We start from the raw sequence: 20855 nt of genomic DNA on the forward strand, positions 1-20855 counted from the left end.
TCCGCTTTTGAGACGTCCTCCAGACCATCCCGCATGGGCTCCCAGGCATTTTAAACGCGTTTTTAATAATGTCGGACAAACGCACAGAAGGTGTTCTTAAGTTTCCTCAAATTCCTCTCTGCATTTGTCCGTGTTAGGAATCCCTACCTTGTACGCATGTATGCCAGATTATGACCTTAGTATAATAAAGTGAAAATTTACGGCTCAAAAATACAGTTCATTTTTGAAAATTTGTTTCCCTGATGGTGTTGCGTATTTCTTCCAATATAAACCAAAAATAAAAACCGAGGAATTGTGATGAAAACATTGCGAAACTTTTCTAATTTTTATATTCTACTATACTAAAATTGGCACTTACACAATTTTTGGGTATTTGGCCAAGCTCCTTCTGTTATTTGTTGCGTGCGTCTTGATATTGTTTCACAAACGGACAGTTTGAAGTTTGGATTAATATAGTTTTGGTTAAGCAATGATTTATACTTAAAAAAAAAATAACATAAAAAAATAAATATATTCCAAACTGATCAAAATATTGAGATGAGAGTTATTTTTTCGCGGGCTCTATATATGGTAAATGAGGTATTTTTTAGTTGTATGAGAACTATCGATATCGATAACATGGTTTGACAGTTGAGAATGGCAAACTGTGTTGGCATTTCTGTTCATTAAGGTATGGCAAGTCATCATGAATCGCGCAATGCTAGAACAACGCTTCCAAATTGTGGCAATGTAATATGAAAAAAATAAATCTGTTCGATCTGTCGGTCATTGGTGCCGTTACGGTGAATGGTGTTTGAATTTTTATATCCAAAAATTAATCAGCCAAACATCGATGATACTTGATTCCAACAAGATGGCACAACTTAACATACAGCCATCCAGTACGCTTAACAATTTGATTTATTTAATAAAAAATGTTGTGGAGAACATTTGCTTTTCATCCGACACTAATGAAGACCGACGCAGTAAGCGTGACCGCTTTGCTGAATTTACATTCCACAAATCGTACGTTAGTTGGAATAATATCATCAGTCCACCCACGATAGTTTGGAAAACTCGACGGTTATCACCTTTGACTATGCACCTACAACTATATCAGGATTATTCCGAGCCAGACAGTAAGTGCTACTATGGGTATATAAACGGAACAAGTAAGGTTGCCAACATTCCACTTGTTGCACTAGCCGCTGTGTAGGCTATAGCCTAATGGTGATAATATTATAGAATGTACATACATAGAGTTAGCGTCAGTGTGTACTAAGAAATACAGAGTATTTTTCTTATGGAATAATGCTTTAATCGCCTACGTGATTTTGACCGAATTCAACCACGTCATGTATCATGTCTAGCCAGCAACTATATTAGTATTATATTTTATTTCAGTTTCTCGCATTCTGTTTTGATATCTGACGCGGTAGCCGTTTGAGCGTCTTTGGTTGAGTTTAACAAAACGTGCCAGTCGTTTCTTTCTTGTGCTAAACGGCATCAGTTAAACACACCAAGTGAAGCCAAACTCTTCTCTATCTGACCTTTCCAGCTCAATGGAGGCCTTCTTCTTGCTCTGCAACCACCAGCTGATACTGAATCGAATACTTTCAGAGCTGGATCGTTTGTATCCATTCGGACGAGATGACCAAGCCAGCAGAACCGCTGGATATTTATTTGCGGCGCTATGTCTATGTCGTCGTAAAACTCATGCCGCTTTTGTTTCATACTCGCCTCACTGACGTCAACGTGCCAAGGGCTAAAAATCTTCCGCAGATTCTTTCCCTGAAACACTCCAGACTGCGCTAATATATTATTAACCCATTGAACTAAGGCGTTTTTCAATAGGTGCGCTTCAACTTTTTTCCGATAGGGAGGACGAACGACGCAATATTTTTTATTCTTCAGTGATGAAGCTCACTTTTGGCTCAATGGCTTTGTCAACAAGCAAAATATGCGTTACTGGGCAGAAAGCAATCCACACGTGATTCATGAGGCACCGTTGCATCCCGAAAAAATCACTGTTTGGTGCAGTTTACATGCCGGCGGCGTAATTGTCCCATATTTTTTCGTTGACGAGAACGATCGCCACGTTACTGTGAATGGAATGCGGTATCGATCCGCGACATGATAAACGATTATTTTTGGCCTCAATTGAATGGTATGGATTTAGACGATATGTGGTTTCAACAGGACGGGGTCACAAGCCACACAGCACACGCTACAATTGATTTGTTGAAGAGTAAGTTCGATGAGCGCATTATTTCCAGAAATGGACCGGTCGAATGGCCGCCGCGCTCGTGTGATTTGACGCCTCTAGACTATTTTCTTTGGGGTTATGTGAACTCATTGGTCTACAATAACAAGCCGGCGACGATTTGTGAGCTCAGAGCCAATATTGAACGCGAAATTGCTGGAGTTTCGGCCGATTTATGCAAAAGAGTGGTCGAAAATTGGGTTCAACGATTGGACTTCGTAAAACGTGCACGCAGTGGTCATGCAAAAGAAATCGAATTTTATACTTAAATGTATATGTTCAAACTCGATAATAAAAAAAAATTAGTTAAAAAAGTCAAACCGTTTGTGTTTTATTCAAAAAAGTTCAAAAGTTGAAGCGCTCTTACTGAAAAACGCTTTACAAGGTGAAAAATAAGAAAAAATGATTTTGAGTGATATAATTTTTTTCTTTATGCGTTTCATTGCTTGGCTGCTGTATACTGCGGTTGTCTATTCCACAAGTGTCAAATATTCCACAAATGGTAATCAATTCTACATATTTCGCTAGGGTGATTAGTTTTGTGCCACTTTATATGTATTTACTTTTAATAATGAAGCGTATCTAAGAACATTCGCTAAGGTTAGAAAGAAAATGATAATGCACATATTCATATAACTTTTGTAGTAAATATTAGTCTCATTTTACAATCCATGCAGTTGAACGTCTCGATTATTTCGTTAGTCACTAATTTGTCCATTTTGATTGTTCTCGATGCAAAATATGAATTCCATTCACTGAACTTAATTACTGTAACTGTTTTATGCCCGCATATTCTCATGAGTTAGCAATTAACATTCTTTACTATAAATATTTATTATTCAATTGTGCACTATTTTTCGACTCAAAAAATTTCTCACAATATTTACTTTCTAAACAACAATGTACCTTGCGAGTATCTTGCTAATCATTTAAAGTTATTAATTTGTTTTAATTATTGCTACCGGCCAAGAGAGTTGAGTGTGATTAACATTCGGATAGTCCAGAGTTCGATGCTAACTGTGGGCATGAAATATCAAATACGAGAGTACAAAAATGTTTTCGTGGCAATCGTCTCTCGCCATTGCCGTCTGGAGAGCGCATACAATTGGAGGAAAAGCGCGGCCAAACAGCCCGCAAAGGATATATGCGCCTATTATGTACTTGTATATATTTATATTTATATTTATATGCAAAATTACATTACACGTATTGATGTTAAATTTTCTGTGAACAATCTCTAAACAAGAAAATAAACAAAAAAACTAAAAAAAAAAAATTAAAATTAATTCACAACTTCTCTGGTTGAGTACGACGAAGTGGAAGTTACTCGTAATTAGTGCTGGATACTTTGACAATAAAGTTGTTTACTCAATACCTAGAAAAATTAATCATGTGAGCAATATGAACAAAACTCCTAATTAATAATGCTACTTGCTCTTACAGAAGCAGTAGCGTCTGGAGACTGCAATTCGACCACATTTAAATTTTGTCATACACTAGAATAAAAGCTACATAAAAACTATGAACCAGGTTTGTAAAAAATTGCAGGGATTAAATCTTCATTGAAACAAAATTTCTTGCCTTATTACATTGACTTTTGTTTTGATGGATTGACTTTTTATCATTGCGAAAGACTTCAAGTTTGAGTTTAGTGTATTGCAATGGAAATTCAAAAACATGTACATACATATATATTATACTCGTATGTTGCAGGAGAGCAGATTTAAAAAAAAAATTTTTAACACAAAATTTCTGTTTTTTTATCGGCAATTTTTGTTAAAAAAAGCTGTTTTGTCATTTTTTAAAAACATTCTCCTCAGTATTATTTTTATTTTCTTCATAAACTACATATATATATGTATATATAAACTGTATATATATATGTATATATACAGTTTCAAGCCGACTCCGAAGGGCAGATATTTTTATGAGGAGCTTTTTAATGACAGAAATACCCTCGGAAGTTTGCCATTGCCTGCCGAGGGGCGACCGCTATTAGAAAAATGTTTTTCTTTAATTTTGGTGTTTCACCGAGATTTGAACCTACGTTGTCTCTGTGAATTCCGAATGGTAGTCACGCACCAACCCATTCGGCTACGGCGGGCGCTATCATCATCAATTACCTGTGAAAAATACCGACCTACTGCCTATTTACTATATATAGTATTTGGATTTGCGGGGCGTAATATTATACTTGTATAATCGTACCGCTGCGTTTGCTGGCGCTTCGCTAGAGCAATATTTTCGACTGGCTCGCTGATCGTATTTGAATATACATAATTAGAAAAGTTATGGAAATCCTACTATAAAAATTTCAGGTATGAGTGAGCATAGTCTCAGCTATTAAAAGCAAAAGATTGTGTGTGTTTTTTACACATGAGAGCAAAAAAAAATTGGCCAACATGTTAAAAAGAAAAACAAAATTTTCTGTATTATTAACAACTGTAATATATTTGGTTCTTTTTACATTTCTATATAGTTTTTTTTTAGTGGGGAAAAAATACTTCATTTTTTTATAACATAAACAGTAAAAAAAATAGTAATTTTCAAATCTAAAAAAAATATTTTAGAAGTTTCGAATTAAAAAACAATTCAATTCAATTCAAAAAATTGTTTTTAATTGGATATTTTTTAAATATTTTTTTTAGTTTTCAAAATTAATTTAATTTTTATTTATTTTTTAACTTTTGAAAATGACTGGTTTTTTAATCTCGAAATAAAAAAATTTGAAGCATTTTTCCCCAATTAAAAAAATATAGAAATATTAAAAAGAACAAAATATATTTCAGTTTATACAACTGAAATTTTGGTTTTTTTTTTTCATTTTATGAATATGTTGGGGAATTTTTTTCCTCTCATTTTTAAAAGCACCAGCCAATTATGATTTTTTTGTTTTCCTTATTTCTGAACACCAACCCAGATGTTTTTCTTATTTTGCTTTTAGTAGCTGAAACTATAATATAAAAATTACCTTTTTCTTTAATTTTAAAATAAAAAAATTCGAAGTACTGGTACACCAAAAAATAAAACAAATATAGAAATTTTCAAAAGAGCTGAATATATTTATGTTTAAAAAACTCCATACCAAAATTTTCAACATGAAATGAATCCCAAAATTATAAAATTCTTTCTTAAGTTTCTAATGTTTACTTCTTAATTTATTATTGTTTTATCAGAAAAATTTACGTCAATGCCCAAATTACTTGGAATACTTGACATGGAAGCGCTCAAGAGTTTTCTTGATCTACAGATACATACATTCTGTCAAAAAGGTGCCGGGAATTCTTCAAAACGCAAAATAATTGTTTAATCATCAAAATTTAATCGCCTTAAAACTAGGCTCCATTCGAAGCAATACACATTTGCCAACAATTAGTCCAGTCATCAAAGCACCTTTTAATCACATTCGAAGAGATCTTCTTCAGCTCCTTCAGCGAATTCTCTATAATGGCCTCTATCGACTCAAAGCGGCGTCCGCGGAGTGGCAATTTAAGTTTTGGGAAAAGGAAAAAGTCACAGGGGGTTAAGAGTAACCTTTATCCACAGATACATATACGTATGTAAATTAAAAAATTCAAGTTTTATGTACGTTTGAAAATTTTGCCTATGCTTCATAGTTGTAAAAAGTTTCATGATGTTTTATTCTTGGTTAGGTAAATGAATAAACAAGTTAATAAGCCCCTTTTTTACATACTTAATGAGAATAATTTATATATGCTCTCTAAAAATTCAAAACACTTTAAGCCATTGGCCTAATACAAGATTGATTTACTTCTACAGAGTGAGTCACATGCCTTTAAGAATTCAGTTTGATAATAAAAAAATGTAAATAAAAAGCACATGAATATTTTTCAAAGAATTTTTTTATTGGTAAGAGTGAATCTCGTCATGAAATAAAATTATATTAAAGTGAACCACAGCTGCCTGTTTTTCTGCTAAACCATTTTTTCAGTACATTTTCGTGAGTTTCGCCATATACAGCGTTTTTCAATAGGTGCGCTTCAACTTTTTTCCGATAGGGAGGGTGAACGACGCAATATTTTTTATTTTTGGCTTGTCATTTGTAAACTTCATTAGTATACATTTCATCATGGAACGCTACACACTTGAGCAACGATTGCAAATCGTGCAAATTTTTTATGAAAATAATCGTTCTGTTGCTGCTACTTTAAGAGCATTACGACCATTTTACGGTCCATTTAACAAGCCGTCCCGTTTTGGGGTTATGTGAAGTCATTGGTCTACAATAACAAGCCGGCGACGATTTGTGAGCTCAGAGCCAATATTGAACGCGAAATTGCTGGAATTTCGGCCGATTTATGCAAAAGAGTGGTCGAAAATTGGGTTCAACGATTGGACTTCGTAAAACGTGCACGCGGTGGTCATGCAAAAGAAATCGAATTTCATACTTAAATGTATATGTTCAAACTCGATAATAAAAAAAAAATTAGTTAAAAAAGTCAAACCGTTTGTGTTTTATTCAAAAAAGTTCAAAAGTTGAAGCGCTCTTACTGAAAAACCCTATACATACATATATATGTATATATAACTATCAAAAAGGAAAATTTATGTACTGTAGCATATGAAAATGTATCCAAATATGTTTTAAACTCGTAATACTTTTATATAGGTATCTTCTACACTGCGTTAAATAACTAAAGCACAAGGAATCATTGACAAATTCCGACAACTGAGTTTAAATTTTAATTTTAAATTTTTTTTCTACAAAATATATTCCATCTTCCTACAAATCCAAGTTTCTAACTTTAAGCAAATTAATTTTTTTTTTTAATTTTCAAGGAAATTTGACACTTTTTAATCAGAATTTTTAGAAACATTTTATGTATACAGTTTCATAGTTAATAATGTGCAAGTTTAAACAGGCTAAAAAATTGCATTTATTTTTGCTAATTTTTTTGCTGACGGTGTCTTCCATGTAAAAATGTCGAGCATTGCTTATATGAAAAAATGCAGACGATAGCAGAAAGGGGGAAAATAAGAAAATTAAAAAAATATCTGAAAAGTTTTTAACAATTTTTATAATTTTTTTTCTTCTTCTTTTCCTTTTAGTATAGGTTTGCAATTGTTTTTCTTAACACAATTTACATATATGTAATATATGTATAAATTATTATAAATATATAAATTTTTTTATTGCACTTCTGTTGATTTTGAAACCCACACTTCCCGCCATTTCTTTGGTGGACGACCCGGCCTGCGTCTTCCAGATGTTATACAATTTCTCGCTGTTCTAATAATCCTGACCTTAATTTGCACAAAGCTTAAAACTTGGATTAATGGGTAAAAAAATCAATTTTTTTCGATCAATATTTTGGAAGTATAGGCTTTTAAGAATATACTGTCAAATTTTTGGAAGTATATTACTAGTATTTTCGACTCTACAGTCGTTTTAGCAGGTAGAGTCAGAACTTTAAACTCAATTATCTCAACACTACTTTTTGCGGCCTGGAGTTATAAAAAAAACAAAAACTATTCAACTGAATCATCTGAAATTGTATTGTAATATATTGTAAACAACATCAATGGCTATCGCCCGTATTAGAATCATATTATTATTTCAATTATTTCGTATTTTTTTATTAAAAAACTGGAAAAACCGATTTTTAGAGTGTCAAATTCAAAACCGCGCCATTTTATAACTTTTTTTTTCTTTATTCTAGTACAAAGGATCATAGCTACAGTCATACTGATTAATACGTTTTTTGGTTTTTGTGTTACAGATAAATAGAAGAGCCAAAATGGACAAAACCGTCTAGGTCCAATTTTCCGATAAGGTTATTTTCAGCGCCATTTTTTAAATTTTTAAAATTAAATTTTTGTTCTTTTTTTCATTTTTGTATGTAAACCAACTTAAATAATAAAAATTTAATATTTTATTATTGTAAAAAAAATCTGAAAATACCGTAAATTTTCGAGCTCTAAACCACCGGGACCCCTTGCATGCTTTCTATAGGAGAAGTACATAACTATATTTTAATAATAAAATTACTACAATTAAATAAGCAACAAATAAATTGTTAGAACTTGTCCTAGAGCTACGGTTATTTAACGCAGTATAAGTTCTAGTTCAGATGGCGCAAAATTAATCATCCAATTGGAAAACTTTTGTATAAGGAAAACCTTTATTTTGACCTTTACGCTCTCCATAGCTCGTCTGTTTGTATACTGCAGCTGTCTAGGTCACAAGTGAAATATGTATGACAGAACTCGCAAAATTTATAAATTTTCGGATAGAGTGATTAATTTTGCTCTCAGCGAAAAGTATGGACTCAGCATACTTTTAGTTAATGGTTATTTGTTGTTAAAGTGCAAATTCGCCTTCAAAAATCCACTTCTATACCGTGAAAGCCAACGTTTGCGCTCCAATGCAACCAATAAAACTGAAGGCGTGAGCTGACGGACCAGCAGAAAATTCGACAGCTCTATGACTGATAACAGTTCGGACTCCTATATGAAATAAAATTTGCTCATGCAAAATATTTTGCTAATACTCCCACTTTATTCGCGCATAACACTAAGGGTAACGCCTCACAGGTGAATAATTTTTATACAATAATCTTTCTTCAGAACTACATAGAGAATATATCGTTATTCAAATGTATAAATTGGATAAACAAAAATGTTCTACCAATGCATGCAAAACCTAAGTTTTAAAATACTTCAGCATCTAGCAGGTCCATTTACTGCATTCTACAGTCTGACTATGACTCAAAATGGACGATAAGTAAATATTTAAAAAATAACAAAAATCTTTACTATAGTGACAGCCAGCTGATGAACAGATAAATTCTGTACAACGTTTGGATATACCTACATATATGAAAGATGAGAGTATTTAGGCGACCGCTTTGGATTAGTGTAACATTCTGGCAGTACGTGCTGAATTCGATCTTTACTGCGGATATACGAGTAAAACATGAAATCGATAGGAAAATGAATAAAATTGTTTTCTTTACGGTCAACTTTAAGCAGCGAATTCCTGCAATGGTAAATTTGCTTAAAATCAACCGTTTAGCGGCGACAAAATGTTGTACATACATATACGTCAAACTACTAATAAAGGAATTGGAGAGAAATACAAACCTAGGACTTAGACAATTTTTAGAAACAATATCAATATATTTATTATATTTGATTACTTCCTTTTTTGTATGTTGGCTGAGTTAAAATATATAAGGTGATTGAAAAACTTTCTATTTATTTATTCTACTGATAAATAGGTAAGCTAATGCAACTGTTGTACTTAATAACTACATAAGCATATCATACTCTTATGTACATATGTAGGACTTTTACTAACCTAATTTTGATCGATAATGATACACATGTTTTCCATTACTAATCATTACCGCACAATGCGCTGGTTACACCGTAGCACTTCACTGCACTTGCCTATCGTTAAGCAACGATGACGAATACTCCCAATGTTTTCATCATTTACACAAAGATATGTATAGGTTTGTACACAGTGCCGGATGCAGAAAATAACCTACGCTTACCACCAGTGGTATTCAAAAGCTACACGGTTTTGTATTTTGTAGCACTTTTTTTGAATTTAAACTTAACCCAGATATACCCAATGTTATAGTTAGTACACCTATTTTTCAGCGAACTGCTCAACACAGTGTATGGATAAAAAATTTGTTTAAACTCTCTTCATGTCAGTTTGCAGTGTGGGCTCGCCGGCATGTCTGGGTTAAAAGAAAATCCTGTTACGTGAAGTATTACTACATAGCCGTTATATATATGTACTTATACACTCGTACATATAGTAAACTGAAAATACGAAAAAAACCATGTCTATCTGCATATAAAATTAGGGCCTGCAGTGACAGTAAAACTGATCTAAAAGCCTTTGGAATGCAAATTGAGGCTAAACTCTGTCGTAGAGTAGAATAAATTTGAACTTTCGCGGCTTCACCCACTGTGGTGTTTGGGGAAATTGATAAACAGTGGTTCTTTCGAGCATTTTGAACATTCAGCATTTGGACCAAAGTCAATTTTTGGGGCTAAGCATAGCGCGAACAGTCGGGCACATTAAGAGTTTTATTAATAAATCTGGTGAGAGCCATTGATGCAGTACATTCAAAACAACCAAATGTTTCCTAAAAAAGCCAGACAGGACGGTAGCAAAATTCTTTCTCTTCTTTCAGAGATGAGGACAGTGTAGAATATTTTCTTTGCCGCTGTACGGTCTTTGCTTGACCGATGAGCAATAACTTCGCATCCCATCTTTATTTCTCTTAACCTTAAGCTCCCTCTCGACCTTAATTCGACCATTCTATATCATTCTTTATCGGTTATAACTTTCAACAACTTTAAGAGGAACTGGTGTAAAAAATATTATTGATATATCTTATTCACCTAAGAACTTGAAATGATTACGTCCATTGTAAAATTGAAATGTATCAATGACTAATAATGAATACTAGTAAAGATTTACAAGCTCCGACCAATTTTTGAAGCGGAACACCCAGAAGTTGTTTCTAACCGTGCTGGCGTTGTGTTACGCGTTTGATCCACATTGTGCTCAGATGGTACGCGCGAAAAAAGTAGTCGAAAGCTGCTTTATGGCAAAGAGAAGAAACCCGAACAATTTATAATTTTAAGCTCGCAAGTTCCGAGCCAATTCGATACTAATGACTTTCCCTGCAGGGTATTTGAAATCTATCTCGATTATTTATTCACGGTTTCTCGGGAAATACGAGTATCCAACCACATAACAAACAAACAATATTATTATGTTTGCTTGTATTGTTATACCCGCGGGTACTAGTATGCAAAAGGGTATTATAATTTGACTCATATAACGGATGTATGTGACAGCACAAAGGAATCGAGTTAGATATCGATATATAAACCAAAAGGCTTGGAATGAGGAATGGAGTATATTTAGCCATGATTGTGCGTTTGTCAGTCCGTGTATACGATAACTCGCACGAAAATTAATATATTTCAATTGAACTTGGTACACATTTTACTCTTTGCCCAAGGTGTTTTGCTATTCGGCCGATAACCATGCCCACCTCCCATACAAAGGTAGTTTTCAATCAAGCAAAAAACGTGATATCTCTGTTCTAAATAAAGCAAATAAACCCTTGAAAATACGACGTAATTGAAATTTAAGAAAATGACCCGTCTTGGCGTGAATGTTGGCGTAAATTCGCCTAAGCTTTGTACTCGTCTTGTTCGCAACTTCATTTAGAACCGACGTATGTAATTATTATTGAGATCGGATAAAAACCACACCCAGGGTTTGTATTATATCTTAATACTATATTTTCGCCCGTTTGTCTGGTGTTACAAGCAACTCTATAGTCTCTTAGTTTGTTTGATTCCAAAAATTAACAGTCAGCCTAAATTAAATTTTACTATAATGTAGCCGTAACCGAATGGATTGATGCCCGACGACGTTTCGTAGGTTTGAATTCCGTGAATGAACATCAAATAATAGAAAAAATTGTTTCTAATAGCGATCGCTCCTCGGAGACAATGCCAAACCTCCAAGTGTATTTCTGCCATGAAAAAGCTCCTCATAAAAACCATTTACCGTTCGGAGTCGGCTTAAAACTGTAGATTCCTCCATTTGTGCAACGACATCAATACGGAGCAGGAGCTCGGTCACACACCAAACGGAAGTGTACGCGCCAATTACTTATTTATGTATTTTTATAATATGCGCAAGTACACGAACCGAATTTGGCCCTCCTTACTTGGTTTTATTTGCTTTTCTGAGTAAGTTAATTCCGCAATGAAGCGTCAACAAAAAGCGAAATGAAATCTCTTAGTTGCACCTATTTGTTTAACTGTGAAGTGTATGAATCATCGATGCAAACTTTTAATAATCACAACTACTTTCAAAATATAAGCAGTGACCTTTCGAAAATTAAATGTTGGTTTTCTTTAATTTAGAAAACCCCTGTAAATTTGAATTATTTAATGGCAAACACGTGGACCAAACAATTTTTTTTATAAAAAATATACGCATTGATTGGTTCCCGACTTCATACTCATTTATAGGGTAGCATTATTTTCTAGTATACGAAATAGAACCTCAAACGAAAGAATATCAACCGTTAAGAGATTTCTATTGAAACGAACAAAATATTCAATAGTTTTTGTTTGAAACAAGTTTTATTCATATAATTCAACAAGTTTCTAAAGTAAACAATTTTAGTCTGACATTCATAAGTGCAGCTCATACATATACATAACTACTTACAACAACATATAACTACATCAATTTAAGCACGATATAGGAATCAGCATATCAACTACCCTCTACAGTGCTTGAAAGAAACAAAACCAATACAGATCGGTGCGCCATGATTTTGGTTCCTATGACCTACATATTTTAAAACATTAAACCCAAGCAGCGGCGTACTAGGGTTTCTATAGCAAAGTTTACTAGTTTTATAGCAGAGGAGCGTCGCTTTTCCGAGCAGCTCACCCTTGAATTTTTCTTTCGATTATACAACCACTGAATTGTTTTCCAGACTGAAGTGGCAGGGAGGCTGTGTAGCATAGGAATGCTAAATTAAGAGTTTAGGTTGTGGTTTATTAGATTAAGAACAATATAACAAATGGGCTGAAAAGTCCCGGGCCCAACACATAGATGGAACTAGTTTTAAACGCATTCACCTCTTATTCATTTAGTATTAACATTAAAACAACATTTTCAATATAACAACAAACAAATTTCAATATATTCTATTCATTAGTTTATGAGTTATCGTGCTTAGAGTGACTTTTGTTAGTTTAAAAAAAAAGGAATTTTTGGAATGGAAAAATGGGGGGAAAAAATCGTGTTTTAATTTTACACTGATTTTTGATGAGGAAAAATATTGTTGAAGCGAAGCAATATTTAATGCGGGGACGAAATCTCAAAAGACGATGTTGTTGTTGCAAAAATATAAATATAATAAATACTATACTTACTTCCATAGAATGCGCCAAAAGCAGCCAAAGTTGCTACCATTAGGCACTTCACCAGCATATGAGACCGTCATATTTCAGCTTTTATAAAATACTATCTATATAGGATGACTGCAGCAATGGAAGAGGAAAATATGCAGCAGCTCAGGAACAATCAGAAACTGTTTAGGAATAAAGCGACAAACTTTGCACTTATCAGCAATCGGTAATGATCAACTCGTAAATTGATGGTCGGCAGCAGGAATAATCTTAACGCTAGCGGTGTACGGCCAATAACATCGTCTCGTATTATTTGTCATTTACTGTTGCAGTTCTAGACGATCTCGCTATTTGCTGTTTCTTCGCTATTTAGCTAGCAGTTGGCTTCTGTTCACGATCTTCCCCCTGCTGCTGACGCAGTAAACTCGAAAATGTGGCAAACAAGCGTCACCGTAACCGTCGCCACCATCACCATTACCGCCACCAATAATGCCGAACAGGTGAATTAATTACGATGATACGTGCCGCTGAACTACACCAACAGCGATTGTCCGTCGCATTTAGTTGAGCGAATGACGACGAATGCAACTGGACACGGAAAATTGAATTTGTATTGCAAAACGATTTTTCTACGATTGTCCCGCTCGCGAGGTACAGGCAGGCTCACTCACGCCTCATTATCGAAATTCCAACACGTCTGCGATGCGGGTCTTTTGGTTATTTTATTGTATTTCTATTATTATTTCTTTTGTTTAACGTATGTAATGATGTTTTGTATATGTGTGTATGTGTGTGCATTTATAAATGTATATAGTTAACAAAATTTTGTTGTTTTGACTTTAGGCGAGTTCGTTACTTTTTCTGTTTTGCTTGTCATTTATTTTGATGTTTTTGGTATTTTCTTGTTGTTGCTGTTAATGTTTAAATCACTTACTATTAACAATCACTTGTGTTGATTTTAGACATTGATTGGTTAATATATTTTTTAAGTAGACATGCACATATTCAAACTTAATTACATACACATACACACAAATTGGTATTATATATTCACTATTTTGAAATGGACTTAATTTTTATCGTTGAATGGCATTGATGTTAAAAATTACTGATTCCTGACACTTTCAAATTCATAATCGACATTTTTTCTACTAATCTTTAATTTCACTTTTATATGTTTTATCCAAAAAATTTCTTTTTTTTAATTAGTTTTATGTATCTTTTGACATATATTTTTTTATCTATAAAATAAATTAATTTTCACTAAGCACGCAAGCATATCATATTTTTCCCATTGCATAATTTTCGCGGTTGATGTTGAAATTTCTGTAATGATAAAAAATATAAATTTGAATTTAATGCATTACAAAGCTGTACAAATACAGGGTGTTCCAAGTGCAGGCATCTTTTTGAATTATATATAATTTTAACGCTAAACTACTTTTACTACAAAAATATTTATAACGAAATATTTGCTAATTTAAGAATATTAATTTTACATACAGCGTCCCTCAATTTGCACGGTACTCGAATTACACGATTTCGCTTTTAATCGATTTTTAAATCATAGGTCTACTTATTATTTTGCATTACGCCATTCATTTTCCAAAACGTCAATCGCAAACATTGAGCGGGTGCGTGAAAAAGAATAAACTTCAAAGTCATTTGTCTGATTAAATTCTAATAACAGTTGAAAATAGGCAGTTTTCTAGTTTAAAAATGTATTTCGTAATAGTGCATTAAATTTATTAGAGTCCCATAATGTCAACAAAAAGAAAACCCATGGAAGGGAAAACAATCAGTTTGGGCAAAAAAAAATATTTAAAATAAATTTATAGAATTATTTTTAGACGAACTAAAATCTGGACAAAGCTCAACATCCGTAACAAAAGTATATGAACTGAATGCGACGAAGCGAATGGAAAAGCTTCTATTCGAAAAAGTGTAGCCAGGGGAACTGCTCTGAGCTCAAAATTTTACACATATCATCGAGATGGTTTAAGCAGTGGAAAAAGCTCTCATAATTTGGATCGGTAAATTCATAGATACAAAGCGCTTATCATTTTAGCTCTTTAAAAGAAAAGCAACAAACTCTATTTTTTTTTTTAATTTAGTGCAAGCAAGAGATGGTTTGAAAACTAAAAAAAGACACAATCTGAACAAATTTTTTTCCCATTTTTTACGATTATAATGAACACATCTGCGACTTTTCTTTGTCTCCTTTAGATCGATTTACACGGTTTTCAAGTCTATTGAACATATCGGTCTACTTTTTATGACTCTGTGTCTCGTTTTGCACGAATTTTCCAACAACGTATCTACGTAAAAAGAATATTTTTCTTGATGCTACCCCCTAAACTTGCTCTATGGCCAAAAAACTAAGTCACCAATATTTGTATTGCTTCTTTTTTATTTAATACGTATTCGTGCCGCCGACGCTTTGAAAATTGCCATTAAATTTCTATACGAAATGCCCAAAAAATGATATTAATACTTGTTATTTTTTTTTCAATTTCTAAGCTTCTTAAATTTTTGGCGAGATTTCAGGGTCATTACGCAAACAGCTAAACTTTCTTTTCAGTGGAAATTCGTGAAGGAAAATTAGAAGAGAAGACTGTGAAATATGGTAATATCCAAATACCAAATTTACGAAAAGCTGCATTTCTTCCTATGGAAATTCAATGGCAATTTGCAAATCGTTGGCGGAAAAGCTAAATATTTATTTAAAAAAATAATAAAAATAATTACATAATTTTTTTTTTAATTCTGGGCCATCCTAATATTTATATAAACACAGGATAATCTAAATTGACACATGTTTTAACCTACTGCTAAATACTATTATTTTGACACTGACAGCGATTTACCATTCAAATCTCGGCTATCAGCTACTGTTATACAGTATGTGTCAGAAGAAAACAACAAGTGCTGTGACGACAGTGCTAACTCAGGTTAGTGTCGTTCGAAATTTTCCCGTAAACGCAACCAAACAAAAATATGTGAGAAGCACGCGAAGCGTTTTGAGGCGGTATTTTTAAGCACGCATTCGAAAGGGCCGAAATTATCCTACGCCGTGGCTGTAAAAGTAATTAAAAAATCAAAAAGTTTGTTGTGTTGTGGAATTATACCGTTGGGTGTACAAAAATGTTGATGACTTTTCCGAGCGCGGCTTGAAGCGAGTGACGACAAAAAAGCTGGATAAAGTGATGGTCTAACTTTTTAAGGGAGACCCTTCTTTGTGACTACGTCAAGCACGATCGGTTCTTGCTAAAAAGGAATAGATGTGAGTGTCAACACTATCGAACGACGACTGAAAGAGGTGAACATATCCAACCGTCCCACATCATTAAAACCACTGCTCTCAGAAAAACACATTGAGAAACAACAAAACAAACAAATTGCGTCACAGTATTGGACTGGCCTTCCCAGTCCCCAGACGCCAGCATCTTTTGGAAAAGATAGTCCACTATTTAAAGTAACTCGTGCGTTAAGTTCGCAAAATCTAGTCCTGTTTGTCGACGCGATACGCAAAAAAGTTTCAAAGAATGCCGAGAAAATGTCAGGCTATACTCCACATCGATGAAGACTACACGGCTTATTGAGTAATTGCGACTCGTAGTTTTGTACATACATACTTAAATGTAAAATTTTTTTAAATATATGTCTTTTATACTTCATGAATAATCGCGGTTCTTTTTTTCTGACACAGACTGTATCTACACGAAACTTAGTGAATCTGACGCTTGAACAACATTTGCAAGTATTGCAATCTAATTTCCAAAATAATTAACATATGTTTTCCAAACTGAAAATAAGTTTTGTAGCAGGCTCATTTACATTTCAGCGTCTATGTTCACAAACAAAATTTTCGGATTGGCAAACCAATGCGGACGCAGAAAGTAACGGCTTTGTGTGGATTTTGGAATAGTGGCATCATTGTCCGATTTCTACAGAGTTATGAATACTTTTTTGTGTATAAAAATTAAAAGTATGAAATTGGGTGATCACAATCAGACAATCCACCCTTTGCATAAAAAGTTCAATTATTTTTTTGTTAGCCAGCGAAGTCAATTAGCCAGCACAGATCCGCTATACTATTTTTAGGGTATCGTTATGGAAAGTGGCGCAAAATTAATCACACAATTTTGATTTTGAATCACTTTTATAATATAAATAAATAAAAAAAAAAGTATTTTGAGTAATGGAACTCTTTATTTTATGCGCTCCATTGCTCGTCTGTTTGCATACTGCAACTGCCTAGTTCCCATGTGGCAATCTGCAAAAATCGGAAGGATTATACGATAGGGTGATTAATTTTGCGCTAAATCGTATATTGACATGATAAATGCGATTACCGTCTCATCCATTCATTAGATAGAGTCAGTGGTGGTCGAAAAGGTAGCGGTAAATTGAGTTGACGGGATGTATTAAAGTGAAGGCAGTCGTGCCAGCATACATACATAACTGGAAGTATTATTTCTAATAAAGTCAAATAAAATATTAATAAAAAAAGAAAATAAATGGAGGTCTATTCACACCAAAAAATTAACTTGTTTTTGCATCACCCTGTACTTAACCAATTATCACATATTTTTGTTCTTAGAAATGAGGTATGTATGTACGTATGTAAGAAATTTATGCATAATAACTAAGCAATAAATTCTTAAAAAATCGCGTACTTAGAAATGCCATATTAGAAGTATTAGCTTAATTTATGTGGCCTGTTCAGTTACACAAATTAGTGTTGATTTATTGGGATTTGATATAAATAAGTTGGTTGAATTTGAAATTAATCGCACTGTTTTACAGGTGGCTTCCTGTCCATGGACTATTATTATTCTTAATATATCAATAATCAACAAATAGTTCTGACCTTAAACTAGAGGCGTTAGGACTTGGTGTAAAGCGTGGCCAGTTTTTAAGGACGGTAATATATTTCTCCCAAACCAAATCACTATCTCAAAAATCATATCTCATATATTTAAAAATTTTTTTTTAACGTTTTTTCCTCAGATGTGGGTTTGAAAGTTAGCCGCTTAAGGTCCATTAGTGTGCCTTTTGGGGATAGCTTCGGGCAGTTCTTCAGCCTAAATCCCTTTTCTCTCCTACACTACATCAACAGCACTGGATGGCTATAGATGGGTTTTCTACCTTTAAGTTTTATAGGTTTTCGCAGGTAGTGGTTTACATTATGGTGCCAAATTTCTTCCCCTAAAAATACAATGAATTTTATCAGTCAAAAATTGCAGATTATCTCATCAAAGTCATCGTAAATTTGCTATTACCTCCCGAGGGACGCTTTTAGAAAAAAATGTATCTTTAATGTACGTACATATGTAGTTTCGATCTCGAACACCACCGCATGATAGTCACGCACAAACATATTTGGATACGGCGGGCCAGAGCATCACATATGGTAATTCAAGCATTGATTACAAAAGAAATACGAAGAAGTAAAACTCTAACGGGTGAAAGACTCAGGCAAGATGCGGAAAGACAAATAAAAATAAGTTCGTAATGTGGAATTTCGGACCGAAATTTATGTTCAATAGAATTCCTGGATCCCACTGTCGGTGCGACAAAACATTTTGAACTCTATGAATTCTGAATATTTTCAGGTTATACTGATGCTAGGGAATTAGCTTGGCAGGTTTCAAAGCGATTATGTTTCCAGTGCCAACTGTGGTGTTAAGTTAGATAACACAGTTTGCCCTAAAAACCAGTATATCGGTAATCACTATATTTTTATTTATTTATTTGCTAATTGGCAAAATTGATATAATACCTTTAATATTAATAAGTGCTGCAAATTAAAAGCAAGTTTCCCACGCTTTACTGAGCCGATGAGACTAATTTTTATATTGAAGGCCTCCCTAATTGCTAAAATTCGTTTAGAAAAGTATTTACACAAGGCATTTTAACTGAATGGATTTAGATGTGACAATCATTCCGTGTGTCACAGGCTTGCTGCTGTCTGTGTGCTTAAACACTCAAACTATTGAAAACGGTTCTCGTCGAATATTACTCTTGGGAATTTGGAGCTGTTAAGGACTTTAAAATGTGTGGGTATGCGAGTCATACTTATTTAAAAAAAAATTACGTTTAACGGCATTTTCCATATTTATCGAATCTTTACTGTAGTTAATAAACTTATGATTCCGTAACTTTCCATCCCATTTCACGATTTTGCATTTAAATTTCAATTAGTCGCATATTAATTTTTTTTATTTTTAAATTTTAGAAAACAAGACGAAGGGCATTTGTATACTCGTACATCATGCACGTACGATGACATAAAATTCACCGAAATGGATACACTTATAAATTTCATAAACACAGAAGTGTGTATATTCAAGCAAAATCGAATTTTATATTTACAAGCAATGCAAGCTTTTAGCTATGGGATTATATACGGGATTATAATACGGAAAAAAATAAGACCAATGTTATTATATTTAAAATAAACAAATACAGGGGGTTAGTTTATAATTTGGAGCTTAGTAATTTGTGTTAGAGCCTCCATTGCTTATTACTTGTTGAAGACGTCGAGTCACCAATTTGACTAAATTTTTCATAATATTTCGATACATTTTTGACCATCCAACAAAAATCGCACTTATAAGGCTTTTAGCGCTATTAAACTGTCCTCCAATTTTGAAAACCGATTGAGAAAGTATTGCCCATACATTTTCGTTTGGCCTAAGGTCAGGGCGGCAGCCAGGCCATTCTAAACGCGCCTGCGTTGTCATGCTGGAAAATCCACTCTTCTTATAGAAGTTCTATATACTTACATATGTAATATATGTATCTACTTGAAACTATTTATTTTCGTGTATATGAAACTCCTAGATGTTTTGCCTTTAACATCAATGGCTGTCCAAACCAGGATAAAAGACTTCGGAGGGTGTCCGTTACGCGCTATTCTATTTTTCTTTTTCTTCCGTTTACCCCTTCAATACATTTGGGAACCTATCCAGATTGAATTTGCTTTCATCGGCAAAAATTACTATTTCTCATTCATCTTACCAAAGTTGGCAAATTTTTGCAAATGTTAATATGGCATCTTTGTGTCGTGTGGTTAACTTAGGTTTAGACGCTCGATATTGGCTAAGTTTTCTAATACTGCTTTAGTAGATACCATCATAATTATCTTGGTTTTATAATTTTTTCGTATGGTATATATGTATCTGCATATGTAAGTACAACTAAGTACAAATGTAGATCGATAGCGATAAGTTGTTACGAACAACCCTTATATAAATCATCAATTATGCAATCAAAGTGCACTGGTGCCCTCGGGTATAAATAATATTAGATACTGTAAACGGCTCGTAATTAGTTAATTGAAGTATCAAGCACTCCTCGCTGACGAATAATTTCTCATGAATTTCCGTTTGCAGAAAAAAAAGTGAAAAACTTTCCGCACACTGCAATATTCTAAACTTTTCAATGTAAAAATACTAATTACATAGTTTTTCGATAGTTAAATGAAATAGCTGATTTGTGTGAAGGCCAATACGTGTCACACTATTGTTTTGCATTTAAGTAACGGGTTCTTTTTACGTGTTTTGAAGTCGAATGTGCATAAAAAGAATGAATTTGGCTTTCTTATCTTAAAAACAAAGCGAGCTTTACTAAACGTGCTGATAAACTATGCTTCAATTTAAAGCACTTTTTA

The 20855-nt window shown here is 33.5% G+C and overlaps 1 protein-coding gene across 4 annotated transcripts in view; it reads right to left on the minus strand.

Annotated features, from left to right (window-relative positions):
- The window catches only part of LOC129240784 (bestrophin-2-like), a 103187-nt gene that overhangs the window by 43773 nt on the left and 38559 nt on the right, over window positions 1–20855 (minus strand). For all 4 annotated transcript variants that reach the window (XM_054876771.1, XM_054876768.1, XM_054876770.1 and 1 more), the window contains one exon: window positions 13202–14503. In XM_054876771.1, the coding sequence (XP_054732746.1) occupies window positions 13202–13272 (71 nt within the window). In that variant the 5' untranslated portion in view covers window positions 13273–14503. The remainder of the gene's footprint in view (window positions 1–13201; window positions 14504–20855) is intronic.

Source organism: Anastrepha obliqua, chromosome 3 (assembly GCF_027943255.1).
Source record: "Anastrepha obliqua isolate idAnaObli1 chromosome 3, idAnaObli1_1.0, whole genome shotgun sequence".
In the NCBI taxonomy this organism is placed as follows: domain Eukaryota; kingdom Metazoa; phylum Arthropoda; class Insecta; order Diptera; family Tephritidae; genus Anastrepha; species Anastrepha obliqua.